At 40.2% G+C, this 27,755-nt stretch overlaps 2 protein-coding genes across 4 annotated transcripts; one reads left to right on the plus strand and one right to left on the minus strand.

The window, feature by feature from the left end:
* The first annotated feature begins 5,160 nt into the window (after positions 1-5,160).
* Positions 5,161-17,943, plus strand: LOC118254979 (F-box/LRR-repeat protein 21-like). 3 transcript variants are annotated; one of them, XM_035560807.1, is made up of 7 exons: positions 5,161-5,318; positions 8,293-8,388; positions 9,067-9,207; positions 11,551-11,988; positions 13,462-13,584; positions 14,332-14,503; positions 15,598-17,943. In XM_035560807.1, the coding sequence occupies exons 4-7, from the start codon at positions 11,629-11,631 to the stop codon at positions 16,239-16,241; spliced, it is 1,299 nt and encodes a 432-aa protein (XP_035416700.1). In that variant the 5' UTR covers positions 5,161-5,318; positions 8,293-8,388; positions 9,067-9,207; positions 11,551-11,628; the 3' UTR covers positions 16,242-17,943. The 3 variants fall into 3 exon arrangements, with proteins under 3 accessions (XP_035416700.1, XP_035416699.1, XP_050569577.1); XM_035560806.1 differs by having other exon boundaries at positions 5,183-5,318; positions 8,289-8,388; XM_050713620.1 differs by lacking the exon at positions 8,293-8,388 and having other exon boundaries at positions 5,207-5,318.
* A 1,299-nt stretch (positions 17,944-19,242) lies between these two features.
* LOC118254925 (myeloid protein 1) lies at positions 19,243-24,380 on the minus strand. The gene is made up of 7 exons (XM_035560708.1): positions 24,299-24,380; positions 23,573-23,705; positions 22,448-22,602; positions 21,717-21,887; positions 20,811-20,934; positions 20,110-20,264; positions 19,243-19,573 (listed from the first exon to the last, which is right to left on the minus strand). Exons 1-7 carry the CDS (start codon positions 24,345-24,347, stop codon positions 19,383-19,385), a joined length of 978 nt encoding a protein of 325 aa, XP_035416601.1. The 5' UTR covers positions 24,348-24,380; the 3' UTR covers positions 19,243-19,382.
* Between the last annotated feature and the right edge of the window lie 3,375 nt (positions 24,381-27,755).

The following is a 27,755-nucleotide window of genomic DNA, read 5'->3' on the forward strand; positions in this document are numbered from 1 at the left end:
TCAAAACTTGGTTAGAGGAGTCCCTGCTGGTCAGGCACTGCTGGCAAGGAGCACGAGCGGCTCGGTGCGTGTCCTGACACCACCCGTTAATAGTAGCTTGGAGAGTTACAGAGACAAGCCACAGACGTGGAAACTCAGGAGCATAAGAAAGTTATTTCTGGGCCTTTCTAAAGCTAATTTCTGCTGTCCTATGAGCTCGGGTTATTGCTCCTTATTTCTGTGAATGATTTCCCTTCTTTGGTAACCAAAAGGTGTGTGTATTTAAATATAGATTAATATACGCACACTTATGTGTCTCACACGTGTGCATATCCTAACACATTATTTTTATTAGGCTGCAGAATCCTCAGAATTAATATGAAAAATGAACTATACAGACTTATACGCTAGTTCCCTCTTGTGACCAAGTGATGCTACAGCAACTCTTGAAAATTAAAAAAAAAAAAAAAAAAAAAAGAACAAATGAACAGAACGACGAGTAAGCCTTTTTTTTTTTTTTTTGTACACTGGCCATTGATCTTAACATTTTTCAGATGTTTACACCACTTGCGTATAGTACAGAAAAAAAGAATTACCAAAAACATAAGGTTGCTAATGGCAAAAGTTTACTTCATCCATGCATGAATCCTAGCCCCGAGAAACAAAAACTGAAGAAGGTGAAGGAAACTGGTGAAAACCGTTGTAAGTTTTATTTTTATTATAGTTTTCCTTCCTGGCAGAAGAACTGCAACATACCCACTCCCTTCTCCTATCAACTGGGTGATCAGATTTTCTCAGATCTGTGAAAAAAATGAACACTTGCCAGTAGCAGAAAAAGGAGATATGGGCATAAAGAGAACATGAATGATGGAAACACGGGATTGAAGGGATACTTGGGAGGTCCTCTGCTAGGAAGCAGTTTTTTTATATCTCAACCATCCTTGACCAAACTTTTGCTTGCCTGCTCTGAAAGCTTCCAAAGGGGATTTTGCAGCTGGTGTACATAGCTTGCCTCAGCTTTTGCTAGTTATAAAATTACAAAGATTTTCCTAATATTGAAATTCAAAAGGTTTGCTGTTCCTTCAGCTGCTAACTTATTGTCAGTTACTTTGGTTTTTTTTTTTTTTTTTTTTTTTTGATCAAACCAAACCTTCAGCTGCCTACTTTGGACAGCCTTAGCTCTCCAAGGTTTGTCTTTCCCCCAGTGTGGAGGGCACCTGTTTGTTAGAGAGGCTGATCAGAACTGTAGCAATTACAGATGACGCATCTTAAAAACAATTTATTGTGCATTCACCTCAAATGTATTTAACAGAACGTAAGTGGGTAAAGCCATTTATGTCAGCCATACTGCAGTATTTACCCAATAGCTAATGACATAAGAGATCTGAATCTCATAATGACAAAATCTCATTATTCTTTTTAAAATTACAGCTCTATATCAACACCAGAAAGAAGAAATTCAATTAGCGGGCATTACATTAGCTGACTTTACATTTTTAAAGCTTCTTGGATAATATTCAAATTGAGACTCAAATAACCTGTGTTTTATGGATTAGGGAGTATTTTCCTATCAAAAGTGCCAGGACCCTAATATATAAGTAATAGGTATAAATTGTTCTAAGCAGCCTCACCTGGGGCTCACCCCACCCTTATCCCAGACCCTATTTAAGCTCAGCCCCTTGGTGAGGGAGATTTTTCAGTCTTGTAGGAGGAGCAGCAGTAGTCTGCAGCCATGGTACTGCCATGCTTCTGCCTGGCCTTGAGTCCTGATGCATGGCCTGGCTTTGTGGCTTGGTATTGGATCTGTCTTGTTCTTGATGTTGGATATATTGGATCTGTCTCACCACCGGGTATCTGATGGTGTGGGTTCATGGTTGAATGTAGCTGCTATCTTCCTGTGCTGCAGGTAAGGTCCCTGCCCAATGGCTTGTGACATCTTCCCAGTGAGCCCTTGCAATGGTGTGACTGAAAACACATTCAAAAGTTAACAATAGAAAACCTGGTCTTTGCTAGATAGGATTTTTTTTTTAAGAGATTAAACTGCCTTTGGACCAGTGGTATACCAAAGGAATTGAGCATCTCTGCTCTACTTAATTTATTTGCAGACAAGCTAAAAACTAATAATATAATATGCCTTTGGGATGGCTCTCTGCAGGAAAAAGTAGTGGGAGTATCTGTGTTGATATTTTTCTGGTGCCTGGTTTGCAGTTCAATGGACAATTTTAATTGTGCCTATTATCAGCATTGAAGGATTTATGTTTGGGTAGTACATGTACAAAGACAGCATATAATTGCCAATATATTCAAAATATAAAACGATAGAATTACAACACAGTTGGGATTTCTTCTAATAGTGATTTGTACTTATTTCTTGGAAGACAAGAGACTGTTAATGTATTTCTAAAAGTTTAGTATTCTCATAAAGATTTGTCAATATAAAACCACGTTTTACCCCTTTCTTACAGAGGAATGCATTTGTAAATAAGCAATCATTTTTACTTTTATTTCAGATTCATTGTGGATACTCCTATAGAAGAATTTGGGTGATTTCTGTTCTTGTAGCAGGTTGTCTTTTGTTGCCTGTCTGTGAACAGCTGGTGTCCTGTAGTTGGTCACAAGCCTCCAACAAACATGACATACTAACCTACTTTTTGAGTATGATTGTCAGTTGCTACTTCAGTTTGCTCAATTGGGTTTTAAATCATCAGAACTGCGTTGTTTGATTGTACAAAGTTTGAGTATTTGGCTTTTAAATTAAGAATGATGTTAAAGTGACTGTTTTCAATACATGGCTCTTAAAGTTAAGGTTTTCAAAGTGGGAGCTACAACATAGTATTTGGCTTAGCACACTGATAGAAAGGCAACTACTTTCAGAGAAAAGCTTGACTGACTCTGAGTATCTGTCAGTATAGCAATTGTGCTGGTTTGGCAAAACTTCATTGAGAGCCTGGCACCACTAGCATTCTCCCTCGAATGTGGTCTTTCAAGAATTCAAGGCAGTGAGTGTGCAACCAGGAGTATTCTTTGTTTATGTGGATTTGTCTGAATCACGGTCATAATGAAAATGAAGTAGTACTGGTATTAAAACAAGGACGTTCTGCTATGAAATTTTGTTATGTTGAAGTCCATATATATTACTAGCTAAATTCCCTCATCCAAATCATCAATAAAGATAAAGAGGATGGGCCCCAACACTGACCCCTGGTGACTGGTTGCCAGCTGGAATATCACTGATGATCAAAGTACAGAAAGAATACATTATGAAATCTGTGTGAAATACTATGAAAAGTATTCCTGTAACCATCATAAGCTTGAGATGAGAGCAGAATAACTTTCTGTGAATCCTCCTCCAGGAGACACAACCACAGAAGAAAGGCTAAGCTTGACTTTGAGTGGTTGGATGATGTGGGCATCCCATAGTTGTGTTCAGAGAAGGAGGGCATATATCCAAAGATGCAGTTTGCCTCCAGCTCTTTGCATTTTATGTATGAGATGAAGGGTCTGGAGATCTAAGCAGCAGCTCTGCACTAGGCCCTTCTTGGTATCTGGAAGACAAGTAGGATGTTGATGCTGCTGGTGTTTGCTCATGTTTGTCCAACACTGACAGATCCAGACCAGATTTTTTTTCCATATGTAACTGCAAAAATTTTACTACAATCATGTGTAACAAAGTGCACAGGTTTCTAAACTATTCTATACTTTTTTTTTAAAGTCAGATTATCTCAGATCAGAAGAGGAAACTCGTCTACAAAGAAAGTCTCAAAGATTAGTCTATATCAATCTTAAGTACATTTGAACCTGTTCCTGTACAGCAGCCCAAAGACTATTGGCAATGCACCAAGAAACCCATGACTGTTGGGTTTAGATACTAGCTACAAATCCCCATTAATCTGTTTACAGTCTATCCTCTTTTACTGTCTACGGGTAGTACCTTGGGAACTATATGCTTTTTGGTAGCAGGTTTCAATGAAAAATCAATTTATAAAAATATACTAAGAAGAAAGACTTTATCCGGAACTCAATCTGAATTCCCCTAGGGTCTGAATATAACAGTCAAGAACCATATATGTGTGTGGGGGGGTTCTGGTAGTTTTTCTATATTCATCTGATTCTTAAATGTGTGGTGGGTTTTGGCATTCTATTCAGTGAATTTATTCTGTACTTTGAAGATATCACAATCACTGCATGATGAATTTTTTTTCACTAGCCCTTTAACATGTTCTTTTTGTACTTTTTCAGATTGGCTGGAAGAAATCATGTTTTGATATCACAAATAGTTGCACTTTGACAGCTCTGCTGTTACATAAGCACATAAAATCTACCACTGAAATGTTTCATGTATGTTTAGCATTATCTCTTCATAAAATGCTAGAAAGGTTTGTTATTGGTTAATTATTGCTCTATGCAGGAGCCAGGAAATCTGTTCTTGCAGAGTTTTGTAGTGGTTTGTGATAAATTTTGCATGGTTGATATAATTACGATCACAAAGGAACATTGATTAGTACAAAGCTGTATGTTTGTACAGATAAAATCTGCTGTTTGTTATGATTTTAGGTCTAGAACAAAAGGTCTGTTTTTGGTATCTCCAGTTCAGACATGACCCACCAAATCTCTGGGCCCTGCCAGGGTGGCTTGAAGAGGCAGGATGTGGGGATTCGTGTAGCAAGCAGTGAAAAGCCATGCTGTTCATAGACTGACCCTTTTTGTCTACTGGTTATCAGAAAATTAGCCTGTGCAATGTGTCTGCACTCAACCTCCTGTTGAGGTGTAGTTATTTAACTTTGTACCTATGAGCCAAAGCATTTCTGTGGTTGGCAGAAATGGAAGGCCATGCAATGGCTGTCACTCCTGGGCCAGTTTTGGGCCTCCGTGCCCACAGACAAGTCCCTCACTATGGCACCACAGCGCCACTTCCCTGAGGCTTGCTGTCAATGGAGTAGGGGAAGGCTGTGCCTGGATCCAACAGCCACCTGAAAAGGCCTGTGGGGTACTGAGGGCCAGGACCGTTCTGGCTGAACAAAGACACGACGATACATGTACTTCAAGCCGGGAAAGAACGCAAAAATCGAGGGGTAAACACCCCAAACACCACCCCCACCCCATTTTAGCCGCGGGACGAGGCCCTCCTGGGCACGAAATGGCGGCCGCCGCCATGTGCCTGCCCCCCGCGCATGCGCCTTGGAACGGGGACGGGACATGGACCGGGGCAGGGCCGCCGCCTGCCCCTCCCCTGCTCGGGCGGCGGCGTGCCCGGGGCGCTCGGCCGGCCGGGAGGCTTCGGGGCTCTGCTGCGCTGCGCCTTGCCTCGGCCCGGCCCTGCCCGTGCGAGGGAGGCGGCGGTGAGCTGCGGGGCGAGGGGGGCGGCGGGGGCCGGGCAGCAGCACGCCGCCTCTGGGGGCTCTGATGGCCCCCGAGCAGTGAGGGCTGGCGGCGGGGGGCTGCGGGGGCACCTCCGGGAAGGGTGGCCCGGGACAACGGGGTTCAGCTGTGGAGCCCCATCCGGGTCGCCTCACGCTGTGGGTCCGGGTGAAGCAGGGGCTCCGAGCCTCTGTGTGCGTCCCTGGGCACCGCTGCAGCAAAGGGTTAGCGTGGTGGTGGTGCGGTTTTTTTAGGATCTGCTCATAATTTATCTGAATATTGCATAGGGAAAATAAAGGGGGAGGTGTCTGCTGGGTTGGCGGCTGCCCGAGGGGGAGCCCTGCCTTAGGAGCTGGGGCGGGGTTGGGGGCACCGCGGGGGTCTTGGGGCTGGGCGCCCGGAGGGGCTTGGTCCCACCTAAAGGGGTGTTAAAGTCAGCACGAAACACCTGCAGCAAAACTGGGGGAAGAACATTCGTTGCTGCTGTATAATGACACGGAGAGCTCGTTATTTAAAGAGCTGGGAGCTTCAGGCATGTTGTTCCGTAAAGCAAGGGAAAGCTTGGGGTCTGTTTGTAATGCCATCGCTGGGGAAAAAGCTGCTCAAATGTGGGTGGCTTTATTTTAAAAAATCCATTAGGAGATCTTGAATAGCTAACTTTTTTCACCTAAATAGCACTAAAAATGACAATATGATTGTGCTTCTTCAGTTGAAGCTAATGCAAACAGTAAATAAAGATGTTCAGCTGAACGCTGTTACTTGTAGGTCTCTGAGGTTTTGTTATAAACATAATTCAAAAGTGCTAAATGCCTTGAGTTTGAGAAAGCTCAGTTTGAGAAAGATGAGGATCAATTAAATAAAAATCTTGCTCAGAAGCACAGCTGCTTCCCACGCACACCCATAAAAAGATTGCTGTGTCCTAAATGAAGAAAAAAGCTTAGTCTGGAACTTCATTGCACCGAATGACTAGACTTTCTGAAAGTTAGGCTTAAAACAAGTTTTTGATCTCTGTTTTGAAATGCTGATGCTCTGCAGGTGGGTGTGAGGCTGTGCCAGCAGCCTCCCAGTGCTGCCCACCTTGGGCGCGGTGTCTGCCTCTCCTTGCCCAGACAGATGCCGACTTCTGCACCCTCCTGAGAGGATGGCCTTGTTACTGGCACTGAAATGGGGCTTCCTGAAGATGTTATGATTAGTTTGACACATATTTCAACTGTTAAGGGCAGAGCCATAAATTTCCGTTTTTTTACAGTCTCTATTAAAAAAAAAAAAACTTTTTAAATAGTATTTGATTTTCTTAATTGCTGTTGAGCCCCCTGGTGTTGAGAACTGCAGGTAGAATCCAGAAATACATGAAAGCTGTTACTTCATTGTGGCCTGAATCTTTGATATGTTGGGCTTTTTTTCTTTTGTGACTGCTGTTTTAGCATAGGAAATAGCGAACAGCTGTTAGCGTAACTGAGCCACTGCTGACTGCTTCTGGGAATCCCCTGCTGAGACCCCATGTCATGGGAGAGATTTGAAAGTCTTAATTTTAGCAGAAGTTTGTGGTCCTGTTACCAGGATAAGCTGAAGAAACAGTGATTTAACTTGAACTTTTCTGGATCCCTGTTGAATGTGTGGATATGGATTTGTTTTAGTAGGATTAACATGCAGCTGTGCAACATACTTGATCACAGTATGTTAAAGAGTTTGTAGAGGAAAACAGCTGTATACGCTAGTGCACCTATATTTGATACTCAGCTTTACATGAATTAGGATATGAATAGACCTCATCAGTTTGTCAGAGTTTATCAAAGTTCAGCAACTGCACTGCTGCTGTTTACGTTTGATAATAATTTGGGCAGCTCTACCTTAGGCCAACACATCACTGTTATTTACATAAAAACTTGCATGTGCATCTTTGATTACTTATTCTTTATTGCTGTCATTCCTGCTTAGATTAGCCAACATGGTTTATGCTGCTTTGAATGGTACTTGCAACCTTGGACATTTGAAGGAAGAAACATCATTAGACTGTGCATCTGCTTTTTGTTTGTTTGTTAACAAGACTTTTCATGATTTTTTTTAATGTGGTATCTACATTTTTTTCTGCTTTTACCTGTGAAGTAAAAATGTCAGTTCCCTTCGGAATTGACACTGGGGCATAAAACTTTGAACGATTGTGTTCCAGTGTATTTCATCATAAACAAACTTGTCTGTCCTGCAGTATTAAAAGAAAACAGCACAAACGGAGGTAGGGGGCTTTTAACCGAAGCACCCCAGGTGTGGTAGTTGGTGATAGAGCTGCCAGGTTGGACAGGCTGGCACTTGCTTTCTGGGAGCTTTTTGAACAGGGAGGAGGCTGCAGGCTGGCTTACTGATGGACTGCAGCTCCTGTCCTGCTCCTTGCACGTGGGACTGTGTTTAGGGTGGTGACTTAAGGCTGCTGGCACGACTGGTGGTAGGAAGCTGTGCCATGTGCCAGAGGAAAGAGTGTCTGTGTTAGGTCATCTGCCACATAGATCTGTGGGCTGATAGACAGCCTTGCAAAGGAACAGAAAAAGGCAGGAAAAAAAATGTGCATTTTTCTTTCTTCTTATTCCGTTTTCCATTACTTTTATAGTAAGTTAGTAGTTATAGGCAGTGTTGTTTACCAAACTTCACTATTAACATTAACGATAATGCAAATAGTGAATAACGTACTGTTTACATTGTGCTGCTGAGCAGTACAAGGTAAATGCAGTTACAACACTTGTTTCCCATCTATTTTATACTTAACCTGACCGCGCAATTCTATCAGTAACACGGTATTTGCAATGTGGGGTAAACTACCTTGTGTTATGATGCCTTCAAGCATGTTCATGTAAGGAAGAGAATGTATAAATCACTATCCGTGTTTTCCTATTACTTTTGTGTAGCAAATATTATTAGTCTTTTTTAACTAATAAAGATTTTTGTGGCATTTTTCCCAGACAGGAGGGGAAAGCAGACAGATGCTTCTTAGTACCCCATGGCCTCAGCTGCCTCAGTTCATTCATTTATTGCCTATTGTAACTTGGAAGCAGTCTTTGGGTAAGAAAGCTCTTCAGAGTACTCCGTGTGGGTTATAAGTATACACTTACTGTACTTCTGTGTTAAATCTTGAAATTGCATCTTGTTTTTACTCTTAGTTGTGTTATTTATGTGCTCTGGTGACACATGTCATTATAAACCTACCGTTTGTGTGTTAGACACTGACAGCAGTTTTGTGAATGAATTTTAGATTTCTTAATGTGCCATGCAGAGCTAGCAAAGGACGTTTTGCTCACTTTACTGCAGAATGTGTAGTACCTGTCAACTGTATGTGTAATAGGCCACCAAAAAATCATATTTTTAACTACTATGTTTTTAGTAATGTATGGGTATACAGTCAGCTGAAAAAAAATATTTCTGATGTGGGTACATAACTTCTTAAATAACATAGAAGAATTCAAAGGTGTATCTGCATTGCATAAGAGCACTGTGGCTAAAATTGTTGGTAATGCCAAAACTAGATTTGTGCCAACACTTGCAACTTTCCATTAGTTAAATGATAGCTTTCAGATGACAACATTGGGCAGAACCAATTTCCTTTTCACAATTACTGTTTTATTTCTGTATCTGACTTAGCATTGAGTGTACTGTTCATCTCTGTCTTGTTTCCAAAACTGCACTTAGTTCTTCCTGTGGATCTCCCATATTTATTTATTTTTTTTGTCAATGGTTTTGCAGGTCAGTTCATCTTTTGGGACCCGTCACTGCCTTCTGGTTAAGGAATCCAAGCACACATACAGGATGACTCAACAGTGGGATGGATATTCAGATACCAGAAAGGTGCTGGTAACTTGACAGGAACTTCCACATTCTTTGGAGGTATGTGTGCATGTAAACTTCTCATTGAATGCTACCCTGTTTATATCACAGGGAAGTATAATTTACTTAATTAAGTTCTAAAATAGATACAAACATAATCCTACATACTCTTCCTAGTTTAAGTATTCAAAATGAAATAAGCATTCACTCCTTCACAGTGAATATTAGGTCTTTGTTTGGCAAAACTTTGTGGGATATAACTTCTGGAACTTCTTTCTGACTTCGTATCCCACAGTGAGTAATACAATGTAATTCTGCCTGTTTTAAAAGTACTGCAGAATAGAATACTAAAAATAGAATTGCTAGGGTTGTCTGTTTTAAAGGGACGTAGCACCAAGAACAAATTATGGCCACTTCTTATCCGGGAGATTGTATGTATTATGTATGCCATATATACCTTGTTACATCCCTTTATTCTGGAGTGGATGTGCTGCATCTCATCTAATCTCACCTACAGCCTGGCCTGTGGGTTAGGGGAGGCCCTTTCTGGTGCTTCTCGGATGCCAAAACCTCTTTGTGGGAGCCAGGATAGCACCTGTAAAGCTCAAATAAGTTTCAAATAAGAAAGTGAAAACTTTGTTTTTTTCAGAGATGGCATGACAGTAGCAAAAGTGTAGAGAAGCATCTTAGACAACAGCATTTGTTTAGTTACACTTTTTTGGTCAGGACTTCACTTTTAGGTAACAGCTAAAATTTTAATCCATCCTCAGGAGGGAGGAAGATTAAAAAATTAGCAGGTGTTTGACTCAAACTAAATTTAGCATGGCTACCATTAACTAGAAGAGAGAGTTATGTAATTGTTGATTACTACATCCACACATAATGCTTTGGAACGCTCGTTCATTGTGTGAATTAAAGCACTGAAAGTCGTAAAACGTGGTCATGTAGGTGTTAATTTGATAAAATGATCTAGGAGCAAAATGCAAGCTCAGCATGAATAAACATCTTCACTACCTAAGTAACACTAATGTACTATTTAGAAATACCGCTTTGTTTTGAAGTGGAATATGTTGAAACATGCATAACACTCTTCGTTCTCTGACTTGCAGCCTTTTCCCACTTGCGTGTAAGGCATGTGTCTGTTCAGGAAAGAACAGATTCAGTTATAAAATATAACTTGAAGGGTGTTACTAGGTTATCCCTCAGCGTCTATGACTTGTCTCTATTACAAATGGAAGCTTTAAGAGACTAAGGTGAAGATACCTGAAGACTGCTGGAATAAATTCTTTGGCGGTTGAGACGATTCGTTAGGAGGATAAACAGAAGTGAAGCTGTTCAGCACTTAATTTTCTAGATTCTTTTCCACTTTAAGGATGTACAGGCTTTTCTTTCATAAAAATGGATTGTTTCACTCAGAAACCTCAATAGCCTACAAATCAGGATGTATCAGGGAAAGATAACTGTTAGATTAGTTTTTGATAGTGTAGTCTGTGTACTGGCAGGTGTTCTCACCCCCACCATAATGAGAAGCTATGGAAAACTTTAATTCTAGATGTCAGATCTTTTATTTCTTAATGTTTCTTTATCTAATCTAATGTTTACAGAGGGAGAAAATAATATTAAAGGAAATGGAATCCCAGAGAAAGTGTGCCATGAGGGTCGTCATGGAAAGACGGTTCAATTAAAAATATACAATGTGTTCTGGTGATTCTTGAAGAATGCAGAGCTTTTCTGCTCCTTTCCCTGCTGACTCATGTGGCAAAGGTTGCTCATTGCAATAGAGTCGTGGAGTTTGCTAAGTTCTTGGGTCACTGTGTTTCGTGCTGAAAAACAGCATGTGAACCTCACTTTGCCCTGTTTTCCTAAGTGGCCCCTAAAGTTTGTTTTCACTGTTAGTTGTACAAATACCTTTTCCTGTGCTTGGCCTGTGTGGATTTTTTTTTTCACCCTTTAAAAAAAGTTTATGGAGTGGGGGGTGGGCAGGACTTCTGAATTGGATTCTTCTGGACATGTGAGTTCAAAGTTCATTGTTGCTTAAAGGGAGTTGTTATGAATTGGCTTCCGTATTTGATAGAATTCTTGTAGTTCGAGTTTAAACTCAAATGTACAGAATTTGCTGTCTTGCTGTTAAAATACTTTTTTTCTACAAAGTGCTTGATATATCATGAAGTATTAACAGATGAAACTGCACTTGGTAAGATAAAAAGCTGGGTTCTCCACATTCAAACCAAGTTGTACAAAATAAATGGTATTGCAAAGCAAGGTCCTTGCTAATAATGCCTCTGCAGTAGATAAAGACATACGGACGTAACTTTTTTCATGGCAAAATTTAAATATAGCATGTTACTAATCCATTACCTCTTACTGTTTCCACTTGCTGACTCTTTTTGTATTATTTTCTAGAGACCTACTGTATGTGAACACATTCAAGAAATTTGTGCAGCTTGAATACATTGGATTATTCCAGTGCCTGAAACTTTCATGATGAAGAGAGCTAGGCAGAAGGTTGTGGTTGAAAATCAAATTCCTCAAACATCACAGAAAAACAAAAAACAGAAAACTTGCTTCAGTAAATCTGACCCCTTTGCCTCAGTGGACTGGGGAAGCCTTCCACACCATGTTATTCTGTGCATTTTCCAGTTTCTACCTTTAGTAGATCGAGCCAGGGCATCTTCTGTTTGCCGAAGGTGGAATGAAGTTTTTCACATCCCAGATCTCTGGAGGAGATTTGAATTTGAACTTACCCAGCCAGCTACTTCTTACTTAAAGTCTACTCATCCTGATCTGATTCAGCAGATTATCAAGAAGCACGCTGATCATCTGCAGTATGTCAGCTTCAAGGTAAAGTCTTGGATGAGAGGAGCCTTGTTTTGTTGTGTTGCTGTGCCTAATGTATGCAGCTTTTCTGTTGGTTGGCTCAAGTCTTGTGCCTGGAAAGTTTTATGTTTAAAAACGCAGCTATGCAACAACTTACAACACATGCACACTGTTTCTTTCTGATTCTACACTTTATTCCCCAAAAAATAAAGAAAGAGTTAACATTATGTGGTATAGCACTGAAGATTGGATGGTATGTTTTAAGAATATCCTGCAGAGTTTTTGTGAACCAATGTTGGTGGCAATCTGAGTACTCAGCAGGTTATTGTGTGGACAAACACTTCTTATACCTGGAAGAATTCGAGGAAGTGAATTTAAATCTTACATGCACAGCCCTATTTTGCAAAATTATAGAGTGAGTGGAGAATGTCTTGACATTTTAGAACTCGTGAATAGGGGAGAGATGCTGTACAGGCAGGCACATGTACACTTAAGCAAGTAATGAAGTAACAATAAACTTGATTTAAATGAAGGCTATGTTTGTAGTCTCAGGACTGCATAAATTTGGGCTTCTTTCATTTGAATACTTAGTGTGGTTCACTAATAGTTTATCAGAGAAGTTAGTTTCAATTGCAGGTGCTTTGTTAATGTTTTACAGTCACTTCTCCTTAGCAGAGGTCATAGTTCTAAGCTGTGAAGGAAAAGAGAAAGAACTGATACTAAAGCTAGGGTTAAAATCTGAAGCTTCCCTTTGTCAGCAGAGTTAGCAATTTTACATTTGGAGGTACTGTGATTTGGTTGTGTAGCAGCATGTGGTTAATCAGTTATTAAGTACGTGTAACTTCTACATGTAATATAACTGATGGTAATAAATTGGCAATATGTCTATTTATGCAGCTTGTGTGCTTTTTTAGGCTCTTAAGATAGATCTTCAAGTATTGATGAAAAGCTGTCTATCATTTCAGCTGTCAGCGAGGAGGAAGGAGAGATGAAATAGTGATTTGTCCAAAGTTAGCCATCAGTCTTATAGATGATCTTACAGATGAATTGGGAATAAGTTCAGTATTCAAGATGCAAAGCTGTTGTCCCTGCAGGTAAAATGGATTACAACATTGGAGTATGTCTAGGCCTTCTCGAGTCTTTTTATTTTTTTCTGCTCTAAAATTCTGGAATTGGCATTTAAAGTACATACATACCACTGTCTGTTGTACCAGCACTAAGTTACTTAGGAAGGCATGAGGCTATTTGAAGAGAAGGCCTAGATCTGAGCTGTCTGTCCATATTGGAAATAACCATGCTTGAGAATATTTTATAATAGTAACCTGCCTGAACTCTTGAAATTTCTAATTAATGTTACTTTTTTTTGTCTTTGTGGTAAATGAAACTTGGTGCAGTACTGCTTGAAGTGGTAGTGGACCGCGAAGTCTTGAGTATCAGTACCACTGTTTTCTAAAATATAATAAAGAATGACTTAATGTTTTTAATTTGCTTTTATAGGTTGATAGTAGCACTGAGTCAGCAGAAGCAGCCTGTGACATCCTTTCTCAGTTGGTTAACTGTTCTATCAAGACATTGGGTTTGATTTCTACAGCAAAACCAAGCTTCATGAATGTCTCTAAGGTAGTGTTCTACAGACTGCTTTTTGCAAGAGTGAATTAAATGTTTTTCAAGAAAAAGTAATGCACTCTTAATTACTTTAACCTTTCTGTTGTGTTTCTGGATTTTTCTTGTGCTGTTGTTCATAGGAAAATATTTAATACTGCTTTTACAGACTTGCGAAAATTGTTATTCACTTGTTTTTTGTGAAATTGTCTATTGTTATATTGTCTTTACTTTGTGGAATCCGTTAGTATTGGGAAAGGAATTGAGTGTTGATTCCATTCATTAAAACTGGGAGTGCTGATAATTAGAAGTATAGAAATGGGCAATTGTTTAAAAGGCCTGAGTCTTCGCATTTCTAGATTAAAGTATATAATGAACACATGCTGCAATGTATCGGTAAGATGTTTGGGAGATTTTCTTTGACTCTGTAGGTTCACAGCAGTGCTTCTGGAAAGCTACGTAAATGCAACTTCCTTTTTTTCTGTAGAGAAATTCTAGATATGTTAGGCTAGTCACTGTGTCCATTTTCCACTGTTATATTACAATGGAAAGATTGAGTGTATGGGTTGACTACTGAGTGTAAACTTAATTATTGTGACATAGCGGCATTTAAAAAAACACTAAGATAAGCATTTGTGCTTTACACAAGAAAGGAGTTGCTTGAGAAGTGATAACTGTACTTTCTGCATACGCAAAACCTGCGGTTTAGATGAGGTTCTGCCTATCTTTCATGCGACTTTTTTTCCCTCCAATTTATCCAAACAGGCTCATTTTGCTTCAGCACTTACTGTAGTTTTTGTAAACTCCAAGTCGTTATCATCAATCAAGATAGATGACACACCACTTGATGATCCGTCCTTGAAGGTTCTTGTTGCAAACAATAGTGATACTCTAAAATTGCTAAAAATGAGCAGCTGTCCTCATTTATCACCTGCTGGTGAGTAGTAAATATATATATATATGAAAAACATAGTAGAATAGCAGTATAAAACAATAGTTTCGACCTACTTCTGAAGCAATTATTGATCTACTATATACAGACAGTTTATATGTGCAGCTTTGTAAACTTAACTGGTATTTTGCGGAAATACACATGTAAAATCCCAGACCTATGAATCAGTTACTAGTTGGTGGGATGAAGGATGTGAAAGCAGTTCTCCATAAAGGTTTTTGCAAAATTTTGTTAGTTTAACTTAATGAGCAAAAGTGTTATACTTCAAAGTTGTATTTAAAAAAAAAAATACACCTTAAGGGGTTTATGAATTTTAACAACTAGTAGTGTAAGAGCAAGAGTCTTTCAGTTTCTGTAGTGCCCTCCTGTGTCCAGCTCTGGTAGCATGGACTTGTTCGTTTAAGTATTGGTTGGTGAATGGCTCACTCCACCTAAGGGCAGTAGAAAATACAGGCTTGCTGTAAAGCTCAGAGGACCTTTGAGACCCTTCTCACTTATTCTTACCTGAAACTCCCTGGAGCTAGGGGAGGGGAGTGCTGGTCTAGTATCTGTCCTGTATCCTTATCCGGAGTCCACAAAAGGTGATTTAATCTGTGTACTCTGTTCCAACAGATAAAGAGCAGTGTGTTATTTAAGTTGTAATCAATAGAAAGTTTTGTTTTAGCTTAGCTGTTAAACTTAGCTGCTGGTGGTCATTTAAATAGAGTACTCAGATAAATGCTGAAAAAATTAGCGTTGGGGAAGGGAAGGGAACAGTGGCAAGTTCAGCTGGATCTTACCTGATCTCAATTTCCTCTTGCTGAGGAAGTTCTGGACAAGGAAAGGCAAAGAGGAACCAAAAAAAAAAAGCATATCCAAGATGAACGCAACTAATTAGGTTTGCTTTTATTACTGTTAAGTATTTCTGTCCAAAATCTCACAAAAGGATGTAGATATCTAGAACTTCAATTACGTTTTGTTTTTTTTGGATATGGACATGAATACTCAAGCCAATAGACTTAGTAGTTGCTCGAGCTTTGCAGCAAATAACTGTTTTCTGTAAAATGAATAGTGAATATAATTCTTTGTTTGTTTCTCAGGAGTTCTTTGTGTTGCTGACCACTGTCATGGACTTAAGGAGCTGGCTTTGAACTACTACATATTAAGTGATGAACTGTTGCTGGCTCTTTCAAGTGAAAAACATGTTGACCTTGAACACCTTCGCATAGACATTGTGAGTGAAAATCCTGGACAAGTTGAATTTCACACCATTAAAAAGCAAAGCTGGGATGCTTTTGTTAAACACTCCCCCAAAGTCAACATTGTGATGTATTTCTTCTTATATGAAGAAGAATTTGATGCTTTCTTCAGAGAGGAAACTCCTGTTACCCACCTTTACTTTGGTCGTGCAGTAAGCAAAGCAATGTTGGGTCGAATTGGCATGAATTGCCCAAGGTTAATTGAGCTGGTTGTGTGTGCTAATGGACTTCAGCCTTTGGACGATGAACTTATTCAGATTGCTGAGCGCTGTAAGAACTTAACAGCGATGGGACTTGGTGAATGTGAAGTAACTTGCAGAGGTTTTATTGAATTTGTAAAGGTGTGTGGAGGCAGGCTTAACCAGCTCTCTATAATGGAGGAGGTACTGATTCCGGATAATGATTACAGCTTAGATCGACTTCACTTGGAAGTCTCCAAACACCTTGGAAGAATGTGGTTTCCTGATATGATGCCAACGTGGTGAACTCTCTTCATCTTTGGATAAACAAGTAGAAACATGGCATTACTTTCTATGCAAATAAAGAACTTAAAAAGGAAATAGGAAAATGTATTTTCAGATTTGAGTTTTTTACCTTGTGAACCTCTAGTAGTGTTATGGCAAAATTTTTAAGAATGTTAATGGTATATTGAAATAGAAACTAGATTAAGTGTACTTAACACTCCTGAAAGTATGCCTGTTGTTTACAGGTGCTTCATCCTCCAGTGAACTTAGGCTTCTCTGAGCTCCAGTTTCAATGTTCTATTCACATTAAGATTTTTTTTCCATGTGTTTTGTTAGTCTTTCTTTAGCAGTCAGAAGAGGCCTAGAGCAAATGGTTCTCCTTGAGCAACTCAGATTTTGTGGGAAGCTGGATACAACTTGGAGTTCAGGAAGATTTTTTATTTGCCATGATGTTTTATGCAGCTATTTTTCAAAATATTCTTGTTATACATAAAAAAGCTTGTACATGAAAATACTTACACTAGTCCAGGTTACTCAAGTCTAGCATAAAGTCCTGCCAGTGTATTAAAATGTTGTGGTAAATAAGCTTACGCTACCAAAAAGAAGTCTGGAAAATTTGAAATTGCACTTTAGCTAAACTGGTAGAGCGACTTAAACTGGAGAGACAGCATTGTACAGTGTTTTGTTTTTCTATCTTTTATATTAAGTGGATGGAAAAGACATCATGTTAAAGTTAGTGAATTTAAAAGTTCAGTTGTACATTGCTTGGAAGAACAGCAAAGCACGTTGGAATCAGCCAGAGTATATGGAATGGCTTCTGGGTTTGAGAGTTCGTATCTTTGATTACAAAGGTTGATGTCTGAAGGCTGTTCCGGACTCTCATTATTCAGAAATAAGAAGGATCCCATAAATGTGGCTAGTGAGAAGGAAGGGTTGAGTGGAATACAGTTGTTTTCAATCACTTTCTGGAATTAAGGGTTTAGAGCATTTCAAAAATTTATTTGCCAGTTAGAGGCCAGAATGGCCTGTAGTAGTCTTACCTTTCCTGCTGTGCTGTCAGCCCTGATTTCTAGAATGTGTATTGCTGGAGGTAATACTTAAATTTTCGGTTCAGGAGGGATTATAAGACTGTTTAATACTTATTTTCTTTTGAGGAAGAAGACTTTCTTTACTTTTTTCACCATGGAAAGGAATGATGAGTTGATGTGAACTAGAGTATGTATTTTTGTGATGACATTTTGCACAGTTTGTGAACTGAAATGCATTGTATACGTATTTTTCTCTACTTGTTTTCATGCTGCAGTTCTATATTCCTGTTTGTAATGAAAGTCTACATTAATGTAATTTAATTTACTGTTTTTTGTCACATCAGATAGAGTCAAATAGTTTCTTCCACAGCTATACTTTTTTTACTGTAAAAAAAAAAAAAAGGCTAAAGGCCTCCATTGTATGGATCAGAATGGTTTTATGGTTTGTTCACAGTTATAAGCTAAAGGAATTCAGGTGATATATAATGCATGTCTGAACCAATAATGTATTACCGCTTGTTGCACAATTAAAGAAAGAAGCATCTGGCTCTGGTTACTAACACCTATTAGCCAAGCACCTGCTTTGTAATCATGGGGATCGAACAAAAGACAGGTATTGCCAGATGGTACTTGGTTTAAGATGTGTGATTTGCTGTAACTGTAAACATAATAAACAGATCTAATACATGCACTGATATTAGACTCCTGTCTGTCTGTGTCACTGTTCGTCTGCCCTTTAGGTAGGGTTCTGTCCTGTAGGAACTTGACAAACATAGAGAGAGGCAGCGGAACTGTTGTGAGTTATAGGGAATAAGTTATCCTTTCTTGTTCATGCCTCAAACTGTGAAATGGAACGTGGATAAATCTTCTAGAGCGTTGACAAGTTCTAGAGTCCTTTGTCTGTAGCCAACCTAGCAGAATTATTGAATCGGCCACCAGTGGCTACATACAGAAATGAAATCTGGGGGGAACTTTAAAATGCTTGTTTGAATATTGTTCCTTTCTCTGTTCCTCTGTTGCTGGAGCAGCTTTTCTGTGAAGCTATAGATCTTAGCTTACCCCAGCTCCAAGCTTCTTGAAAAAATGGGCCTGCATTTAATAGTGCTGGGAGTTTTGATGGGATTGTGTGTTTATTCTGCTGTGAATGATCTGAACAAGACCCAACTGATTTGAATTTATAATTAAATATCAACAACGATTCATTACTCTATTTGAAATACTGATTCTTCACTGCAAGCATAGGAAGCTAACTAATTGGGAAGCTAATTTCTGATGTTATGTTAATGTTGAATTTTAGTTTGTGTTAGGTTTTAGTGTCCATGTGGTATGAGAGTACCAAACCAAACTACTGGCCTGTGTGAAGTAGCATTCATTCTGCTTTCTACACCCCTATTTTTTCAGTGTGTAATGCAAGCATACAGTTTGATGTTAGAATAGCTAAACCCCCAAAGAAAAGTACAGAATCTGCACCTGAAGGGCAAAGATTTGTGGGGTCGTTCCAGAAAGTCCAGCTTTCAGTGAGAAGCCTGCAGTAATGCACCTTTCTGCCACGTGAGGGGGTGAGCTGGTCTCCAGGCTTGTGGATTTGGCTTACTCCTGGAGAAAGCTTATCACTACTGACTGCTACCTTCCTGACTGTCTCGCAAATGCAAATTCCGAGAAAAACTTGCTTTCTTTGCTTTTGTGGTGTGCCTTTGCCATCAAATAGAGGAATCAGTTGTGGCATGACACCTCCAAGCAGCATCTTTTAGGCCTGTTGGGAGTGTTTCAGGAAGCTTCCCTCAGTTCAGGCACCTTTAAAAGCTGAAGTAATTTTGCTTTCGGTAACTTTGTTTGCCAAGGTGTAGTAAAGGTTGTAAATTAGCCTAAATAAAATATTCCCACATCTATTGGTACTTAATAAACAGTACCAAGCTAATAGCTGGCACAGATGGTAATGTTAGGGCCTTGCAGTATTGGGTGAGGCCCAAAGCATTGACTCAGGAATGTAAGCTGCTGTTGTGCACACTATGTAACTTTTATTCTGTATGGAAAGTGCCTTTTTCCTTACTTTTCAGACAGACTGTCCATGTGAGAACAAAAACACCTTCTGAATGCTGAGATGTATTTATTCAGAATTTCCTACATATCCATTTCACTTTCTTCTCCCTTTCCCCCCTTCCAGATTGCCAGTAGGATCGGAGCGATCACAGTTCTCAATGTGAATGTGGGATGTGATCCCAGGAAATACTCTCTGCATTGGCAACATCCTGCCAAGGACCTGTCCCTTGGTAATTCTGCCATGGTATCTGATGGGGTGGATGCAGAGTAGTTTTACGCAGAACCCTGGTGAAAATGAGAGGAAGAAAAAGACGACATGAATTTGTTCTGTTTGAAAAAAACTTATCCTTTTCACTAAGGCAGCAATAGTGGAAACACAAAAATAGCAAAGATACTATACTATGGTCTTAAAACAAGATAGTGGTCAGAGCTGCTGGCTTGTTAGAGAAGGGAAGATGAAGGGGCAGAGAGAAGTTGGGAAATCTTCCTTTAGTAGAGAGAAGAGCTTGAAAGACATTCTGTGGAACTCAGGCTCCCTATTTTTAATTATTATTTTTTTCCCCTGCAGTTTGGACCCCGACTTCAGTACTTGTAGAGAGAAAACTAAATAATGGGTCATCGAATTGAGATCTTGCCTCACTGTACTTGAGACTGGGTGTCCTATATTGCATTTGAACAAAGGAGCAGAAATTTCTGAATGTAAATGGATGGAAGATGGCTGAAGACATGCACTTTGCTTAAAGATTTGATTACCTGTCAGGGATCATATCTTACGTGAACTCAAGACAAAATGAAACACTAAATGAAAAATAGCTATTTACCTGATCCCCTAATTTGGACTCCATCATCAATGGCGTTTCCGTTATGAAAGAATTTGATGGGTCCGGAGAGCTCGCCAGAAAAGGGAGCGTACACCGTTGCTCCATCAGCACAGATGACATCCACGCCTGTGTGCTTTCCTCCTTTACCACCGCGTCTGAAAACAACCACATGATTAGAGAAGTCTCTGCCAGGCCTAACGTTTTGTAGAGAGAGGTCACTGAGCAAGATCCGAAAGCAGGTTATTAGCACTAAGATAGCATTGATGTTGTCGACTGTGGCAAAAGGATCTGTTAAAATCGGGTAGATTATGTATGGTCTGTTATCTATGGTCTGTTAAAGTTGTAGCTTTGGAAATGGGGGGGGAGGGAAACGTATTTCTCACTAGCTTTGAAACAGAACAGTCCAGTCACAGAAGTACTGGTTTGAAGGAGCCGGAGAGGACACCTAGTCTAACCTTCAGCTTGAGTCAAGGCCATTCCCAACGCCAGCTCGGGCATGGCTTTGCCTCAGACACAAAAACCTCCAAGCACGGAGGTTTTCTGAAGCACCAAGGCAGCCTGTTTTGGTGCTGCATTACCCCTGTAATGAAAACACTTCCTGACCAACCTAAACCCTCAGAGCTGTATTTCTTAAAGAGCTTGAGCAGAGTTCAGCTCTATTTCAACGGAGCAGCAGCAACAACCCACGTGTTTAAAGGTACCTTGGAGCCCCATAGTATCCACAGCCGTAGTTATCACAGCCCCTTATCTCGTTTATAGGATTCCCAGCACATACAGTTCCCCAGTGAGTATCTTGCTGTGGGAATGGTGGAACATCTGGAACGTCTGGATACAAAAACAGGAAAGCAGAGTTAACTTTTAGGTTCATTTCTAAGTATTTCATATTTGCAACTACTACATTTTCGTATTAGGTAGGAACATACTGGAGGTACATTCTGTACATGCAGTTGATGTTTCCTCCACAAAATTTGTCACCCTTTTGGAAATGTAGGTACAGCGTGCACCTCAGGCTACATCTTAATGTTTCTTAATCAGGACTGGCTGATATAAAGAAAATACTTTAAAGAGAAGGGAAAAAAATAATAAAGGATTATCACAGTTGTAAACTAGTGTATAAACTGAGGGTTGGGAAAAGACTCATCTCTCTTTCTTATTTTTTTGCCCAGGCTAATGGGTTTGGAGTCCTTAATTCCTATTCTACATCAACACCAAAATCTTTAAATTTGTACTTGAAATGAATCAGCCTAAAGTCTGAGCTAGATAACATGTCATATTGAAAACCTTGCTGGTAGCTGGAAGGTTAAAAAAGATGTCTGACTCAGTTTGTTGCTGGGACCTGATGCTGCTGTGTCATGGGGGGCAACGAGGAGTGAGAAATAAAACTTAATAATAGTTAATAAATAACAGTTCTCCTAAAAATAGTTCTTCTTCCTATAACATGCTCTACAGTCCTGTTTATATGTATAATACAAGTTTTCTTTCTTTTGGATGCTGCCCTTAGGAAGACTGTTAGGCAGAGAGTCGTGCTATTTGGTATCATCCTTATTTGCAATTAAACATCCTTCCATCCATTATACAACTTATCCTGTTTGGTTGGTTGCTTTTACCAGGTGTGAGGAGAGGAGTAGGGTCGGAGCGGTCGCAGTTCTCAACGTGAATGTGAGACACGATACCAGGAAATACTTTTTGCATTGGCAGCATTCTTCCAAGTTGTTGCCCTCTCTGGATTTGGCCGTGGTATCTGATGGGATGAATACAGACGAGTTTTACACAGTAACCTGGAAAAGATGGGAGAGGAAGTGAGGTCAGGAAGCATCGGCTGCCTCTGCTCTTGTGGTGTGCAAGAAATCTTCCGTGCTGGTCTGCTGCTGGAGACTGCAAGGATGAGGCAGAAATGTAGTCAAGGTACCAATGATCCTGAAATAAAAATTATTTAGATTGCTATGGAAAAAGGGAAATGAAGGAGTTGGAAAACAGGGAGAGGAAAACATCCCCTCAGAAAAATTGAGGGCTTCTGATACTTTATTTGTACTCTCTTTTTTTTTTTCTTTTTAAAATTATTATTATTATTTTATTATTATTATTATTTTGGTATTGTTTTTCTGTTATCTATATTGCAACTCCTTTCTTCCTCTCCAAAAAAAGCATTGGGAAAGGCCTGTATCCTGCTGGTGCTCTTGGTATTTCTGAGCAGCAGAGTGGTTGTGCTTCAGTATAGGAACTGGAGAGGGTACAGGACTAAATCAGCACTCTGCTTGACTTGAAGAGCCACAGATGTACCTTAAGCAAATAGTATTGTCTGTGCCTGCCTCACGATGTGTTTGCTGCTGTTACTTGCCTGACCCCCTGATCTGCACTCCATCGTCAATGGCGTTTCCGTTATGGAAGAATCTGATGGGTCCGGAGAGCTGGCCGCTGAACGGGGCGTACACCGTCGCGCCATCGGCACAGATGACATCCACGCCCACGTGCCTTTCTCCTTTACCGCCCTGTCTGAAAATGTAAATACGGGATTATGCAATCTGTCAGGCTCTGTATAGGTAGGTTGGGTAGCACAATACATGAAGCATGTCTAAACATTTAAATGGTTATATCTGCAGTGAAATTGGAAAATGTTAGTGGCTTCAATTTTTTTTTTTTTTTAATTGCAAAATATTTGTATTAATCTGTCCTACTGTAAAGAGGGACAAAATTTCAAATTTTAAGCCTGTTTTTAATTTTAACAAACTCACGGGACATTTCAAGCTATTACAGAAAAGTACCCCGCTTCTGCCCCAAAATACATCTGTGTCGGTGTAAAATAGAATTGTATGTCTGGCATTTTCTCGTTTAGAAATTCATAAATTGCATGCTGAAGATGGGCAGTTTTTGTAGGGCCTGAACATTTTTTAGGACAGCGTAGCCTTTTCTGTTATGAGGTGCCTACTTAGAGAAATTGATGCCTGCAGATTTTTGTTTGTGCAATCTAATCTGCGTGGCTTCCTATAAACTCCGTTGATGAATGCTAGTTAAGTATCTGGTCTATAAGAAACATGAATAAATTACACTAGCCCTTGAAATATTTTCCATTACTGTTACTGCTATTATTGCTAGTATATGTAGTAGTCTTACTTCTTCATCCCTGTTTCTGTTAGTTAAAATAATAGTAATGTACTTCAGCGAGATTGCCAAGTAATGTCCCAAGGATGAGTAAGAGATCACACAGAAAACCATTTTCTCTCATTCAAAGTGTAAAAGAAATATTAATAAATGGTAAAAAAGCAGAAATATTAATACATGGTAAAAAGAAAGATGCTATCAGTGATTTTATGTACTGCTTAGGTCTTGGTGAAAGAAGGCAAAATAGTAGCAAGCCTTTGATTTTTGAAATATGTTTGAACTTGACCCTATTTTCTTTGTGAGAATTTGATTTAGGCAACGACAAGCTCCACGGCCCCAGGATCCTGGTGCCCGCCTGGGTTACCTGCTAGCGCCGAAATTGCCACAGCCGTATCTGTCACAGCCTCGGATCCTGTTGGAAGGATTCCCGCTGCACAGCTGCGCCCAGTGCCTGTGCTGTTGTTGGGGAGGGTGGACATCCAGCTGCTTGGCGAAAACTTCACATGTAAAAGAGGAAAATAGAAAAAAAAAAAAAAAAGAACCATATTGTTAGCGCAGTGCAAGAGAATGAATTAAGCTGCAACATACAGTGTTTAAAGTGGGAGATGTGCGTGACTTCTGCCCCAGAAGAGAGGTTCCTTTCTTAACGACAGGTAAACAGGGCTGTGGGGAATGGTTCATGAGCATTTGTAATTTCACAAACTCTATCTATGAGAACATTGTACAACCTGTTTTATATATATATATAAGGTTTTGATCCCTTTCCTGGAAGCCTTGTGTCTTAATTATAATAAGATACAGAAACTAAAATAAAGCAAAGATTTAGATACACATTTCAAATATTAGTTTCTGAAATAATTCAAACTACTCACTTTTTTCGTGAAGCCAGAACACTTCAGTACAGCTCTAACTCTAAATGCACACCCTTTTCTACTTTTTATAATAATTAAACTAGTACACACTACCATAATTCTTCATAAAAATAGATTGAAAAAGCTTAGCATTATTTATGTTGGAGAGAATTTCAAAAATTCATGAGTGTCTGCCTAAAAAACTCGAGACGAGCTGCAGCAGAGTGATCTCAACTCACCAGCGGACAGCACGCTGACCAGGGCGATCAGGCTGAGAGCTGGCATCATGTGGCCGCTTCCCCGGTGTTCTTCGATCAAATCAAAGACGTCGTGTGGTAGCTGCCTTTAGTATTTATGTGTTTTCGAAGGCATACATCTGTTGTCTTGGGCAATCAGCCCTGAGCAAAGTATTACAGCCCGGAGCAGGCGGTGTTGCCATATTAGGCACTAAGGATGTCCACAAAATACAACAGTTAGAGCCGGTTGGGAAAGGCAGATAAAATAACAGGTCTCTTAGCACACAGTAACAGATGGAAATGAACAATCCCACATTTCAGGAAGCTCTGGTTGAGCCATTTCTTAACACCTTTTCTTCCCCTTCCTCAAGTAAGGGCACACTTAGGCCAAAAATGGTGGGAACCAAAAATATGATCCAGAGGATTCAGCTGGTGGGAAAAGAAGGGTGAAAGTCTATGTTTTGTCTTGTCTTCTGTGTGCATAACCTGTGTGTCCTTCACTGCTCGCTCCAGTACCTCCTCTCCTGGTTTATGTGACCCTTACAGCTTTCTAACATTGAACACATGAGGGTGTAATGTTTGGTGTAGCACAAATATTCACTTAGGCTAAGAAATGCAGCTGCTTTTGCACGGCAGCCTGTTTTTCCTGTTCATCTGAAATTATCTCCTTGTCTGGACATAGATCCATGAAGTCTTTTATTGGAAACCCTGCTTTTTGACAATGAAGTGCTTGTTAAAACATCTTCAAATTCTGAAGCAAACAGTTACAAACCAAAGTTGCATTGCATAACTGATGCAGAGTTAAAAAAATAATCTAGGTTTTATAATGGCTCATTTAGCATTTGCTTGACTTCAGCTGTTAAGCAAGCTAGTTAACATCTTATTGTTCCTTCCAGCCAGTTTTTCTGCACTACTTATAGAAAAGCATTAGATTTTCTTTATGAACAGATCTTATTTAATATGAAATTAAAATAAGTACAGAGCTTTCATATAAGCTAGCCAACACTCCAAGCTACGGTAACCTCTGGAAGCCCTGCACATTTTCTTCGGAGGAGAAACAGATGTCTCTGCTGCACTGCTGGTTTGCAAAGAGTGCAAATTGTGTTTTCTCAGAAACTCCCTGCAACAAGCAGCTGGAGACAAATTCCTGCCTTGTGGTTCCAAGCTCTTTTACAGCCAATATTTAACCCCCAAACAATATTTTAGGCCTCCCTGGAGTTATTACAAGCGGCTTTAGTGATTTTATCCCTGCTGCTTTCTCCCCTGTCCTGCCAGAAAGAACTGCTGTTTTTCACACTCAGAGCCACCAAACAAGTATTTATATAAATATGTTATTTCCAGCTTTCCAGGCTTATTCGCCATCATTTCTCAAGCTATTTACACCGCACAGATGGAGAGCTGCATCCTGCCAGGAAGAAACGACCTGAGATTTAGGAGCCAGATTATGTTTTTCCATGACCCAGGTCCCTCACTTCCTCTTCGACTTCAGCACACTTTGAGATGTCATCTAAAGTTTTTGGATCTTAGATTGCATATATTTCTTAAATTACTCTGAACTTCCAGCATGCTTTAAAGTTGCTAGGACTGTCCATGTAAAACCCTTGCGCATGCCACTTCACTTCCACAGCTGCTGCCTGTCACCTATTTCAGTCCCCAGTCACCTTTTTGAGGCCAAAAGAGCCCAGAACCCCTCTAAGAAGGCGGTGCAGTGCCAGAGGCTGCCTGAAGGCCCCCGGGCTCTATTCAGAAGACAGAAGGATGAATGAGGAAGCAAGGTGGTGTGTCAGATCTTACTCCTGGTGTGGCTCCCAGGTGTCAGTTTGCACTCGCCATGTTGTAGATACATCATTAGGCAAAGTTCACCTGCGGCAGACCTGCTTTGAAAAGCTAAGGATTTTTATAAAGTTTTGTGAACTCTTAATTTTCGCAAGGAAGAATTTACAGCACCTCAATCTGCTCTACAAAGTCTTGCAAAGGGAAGGCCAGGTGCAAAGCCAGCCAGCCCAACTGCTAGGCAGGAGGACAGAGGTGCAGCTGCTATCGGAGCAGAGGCACTGAAGATGCTTTTCTCCAAGTCCTGCTTTGGTATTTTATAAAACTGCTCTCAGCTATCTGTTCTTTGCATTTTTTTTTCCATTTCATTTTCTTTACAGAATTTACTCCAAATTGCTTGTAGCTCTGTATGTTTATTAAATTTTCTTTGTGAGCGATCTTAACAGCATTGTGTCTTGTTCTCTCTCGCTAAAACATGTCAAAATGCCATTTGTTACAATAACATATCTATCAGATGTCTGGTAAAGTATCCTTCTAAAAAAAATGAGTTGTCATGCATGTGTTGCTGCAGTTTAGGTTTCTCACTGCTTTCCCTGTCCTTGCTGGGTGGGCTGCAAGGTGCCGACCTGTCACCTTGGGCCTGAGGCAGCTCTGTGCCAAAGCCGATGGGATTCCCGTGTTGGGCAACAGAGATGTCAATATGACAGTCGGTAGGTGCAGTTGTGAAAGTAACCGTCTGGGCACTTAGCACACCCTAACAGAAGGATATGGAACAATCAGGGAGTTGCACAGCCCCGGGAGCTGCACTTGCACCACTTCCTTCCCCGCGGCAGGGATCGGGCACGAAGGTGGGGGGAAGCCGCCCGCGGGGCTGCGAGGAGCGCTGCAGGTCTTATTTCTTGGTGAGGTGCGGGTATTGCAGCTGTAGGTTTCTCTTTCTAGAGCTGTTTTACAAAAGAGTGCCCTTCTTGGCAAGCCTAGGAACAAATTGGTGCTGGGCATTTACCTTCTGGCTCAGCTTTGTACAATATGTCATTAAGGAACCTTAAACACCGTTTCTCTGGGAAATAAATAAAGTACTTTGTTCTAATCGTTAACAATCAAAGCATAATTTAAAATTTAGACATAGAAGAATTTACTTGTGCAATTAGCAGTGTGGGCTTTCACGGTGAAAATCAAGCTGGCAGAATGTGAAACAAATTGCTTTCACTGTGTAATCAGGCTTCTGATCACTTGAGCAGGCTGAGATAAGAGAGATTTTGTCACAATGACTAAATAAGCTTTGTCTAAACAGCTTTAATTGTAGTATTGCTGGAAAATCAGCAGGCTGTGCTCGTTGATCAGCCAGCCACAAGGCACGTTTGGCCATGGCATTTAAAATCCGTATCATGCTGTAGGAGATCTGAGTACATCGCCTTTCTTTGCTAGCTTGAGCTGAAGACAAAGCCCTGAGCTGGCGCACAGCTCCGGTTGAAGACTCCCCCTCAGATTTATTTTGCCTTTGTTGGTATACTTGCTAAGCCCAAGTTAGGTTTTGACACGGAGAATGGAGGAACAGAGAAGAAAACCTTTCTTCTACCTATGCCCTGTCTCTTGAGGATATCGTTCTGGCTGAAACCTCCAAAAGTCCCTTGATGCTTGGAGAAAGAAAAGCATGAAAGAAAGCAAAGCACGGTGAGTCGGTGCT

The sequence above is a fragment of the Cygnus atratus genome, chromosome 14 (assembly GCF_013377495.2).
Source record: "Cygnus atratus isolate AKBS03 ecotype Queensland, Australia chromosome 14, CAtr_DNAZoo_HiC_assembly, whole genome shotgun sequence".
NCBI lineage: Eukaryota > Metazoa > Chordata > Aves > Anseriformes > Anatidae > Cygnus > Cygnus atratus.

Coding starts and splice junctions, on each gene's coding strand:
- LOC118254979 (XM_035560807.1), top strand. CDS start 11,629: ATGATGAAGAGAGCTAGGCAGAAGGTTGTGGTTGAAAATCAAATTCCT. Junction 13,585..14,331: donor GCTTCATGAATGTCTCTAAG/GTAGTGTTCTAC, acceptor TTATCCAAACAG/GCTCATTTTGCTTCAGCACT. Junction 14,504..15,597: donor TCCTCATTTATCACCTGCTG/GTGAGTAGTAAA, acceptor TTTGTTTCTCAG/GAGTTCTTTGTGTTGCTGAC.
- LOC118254925 (XM_035560708.1), bottom strand. CDS start 24,347: ATGATGCCAGCTCTCAGCCTGATCGCCCTGGTCAGCGTGCTGTCCGCT. Junction 23,706..24,298: donor GGTCAGCGTGCTGTCCGCTG/GTGAGTTGAGAT, acceptor TTACATGTGAAG/TTTTCGCCAAGCAGCTGGAT. Junction 20,265..20,810: donor GGATACTATGGGGCTCCAAG/GTACCTTTAAAC, acceptor GGTTGTTTTCAG/ACGCGGTGGTAAAGGAGGAA.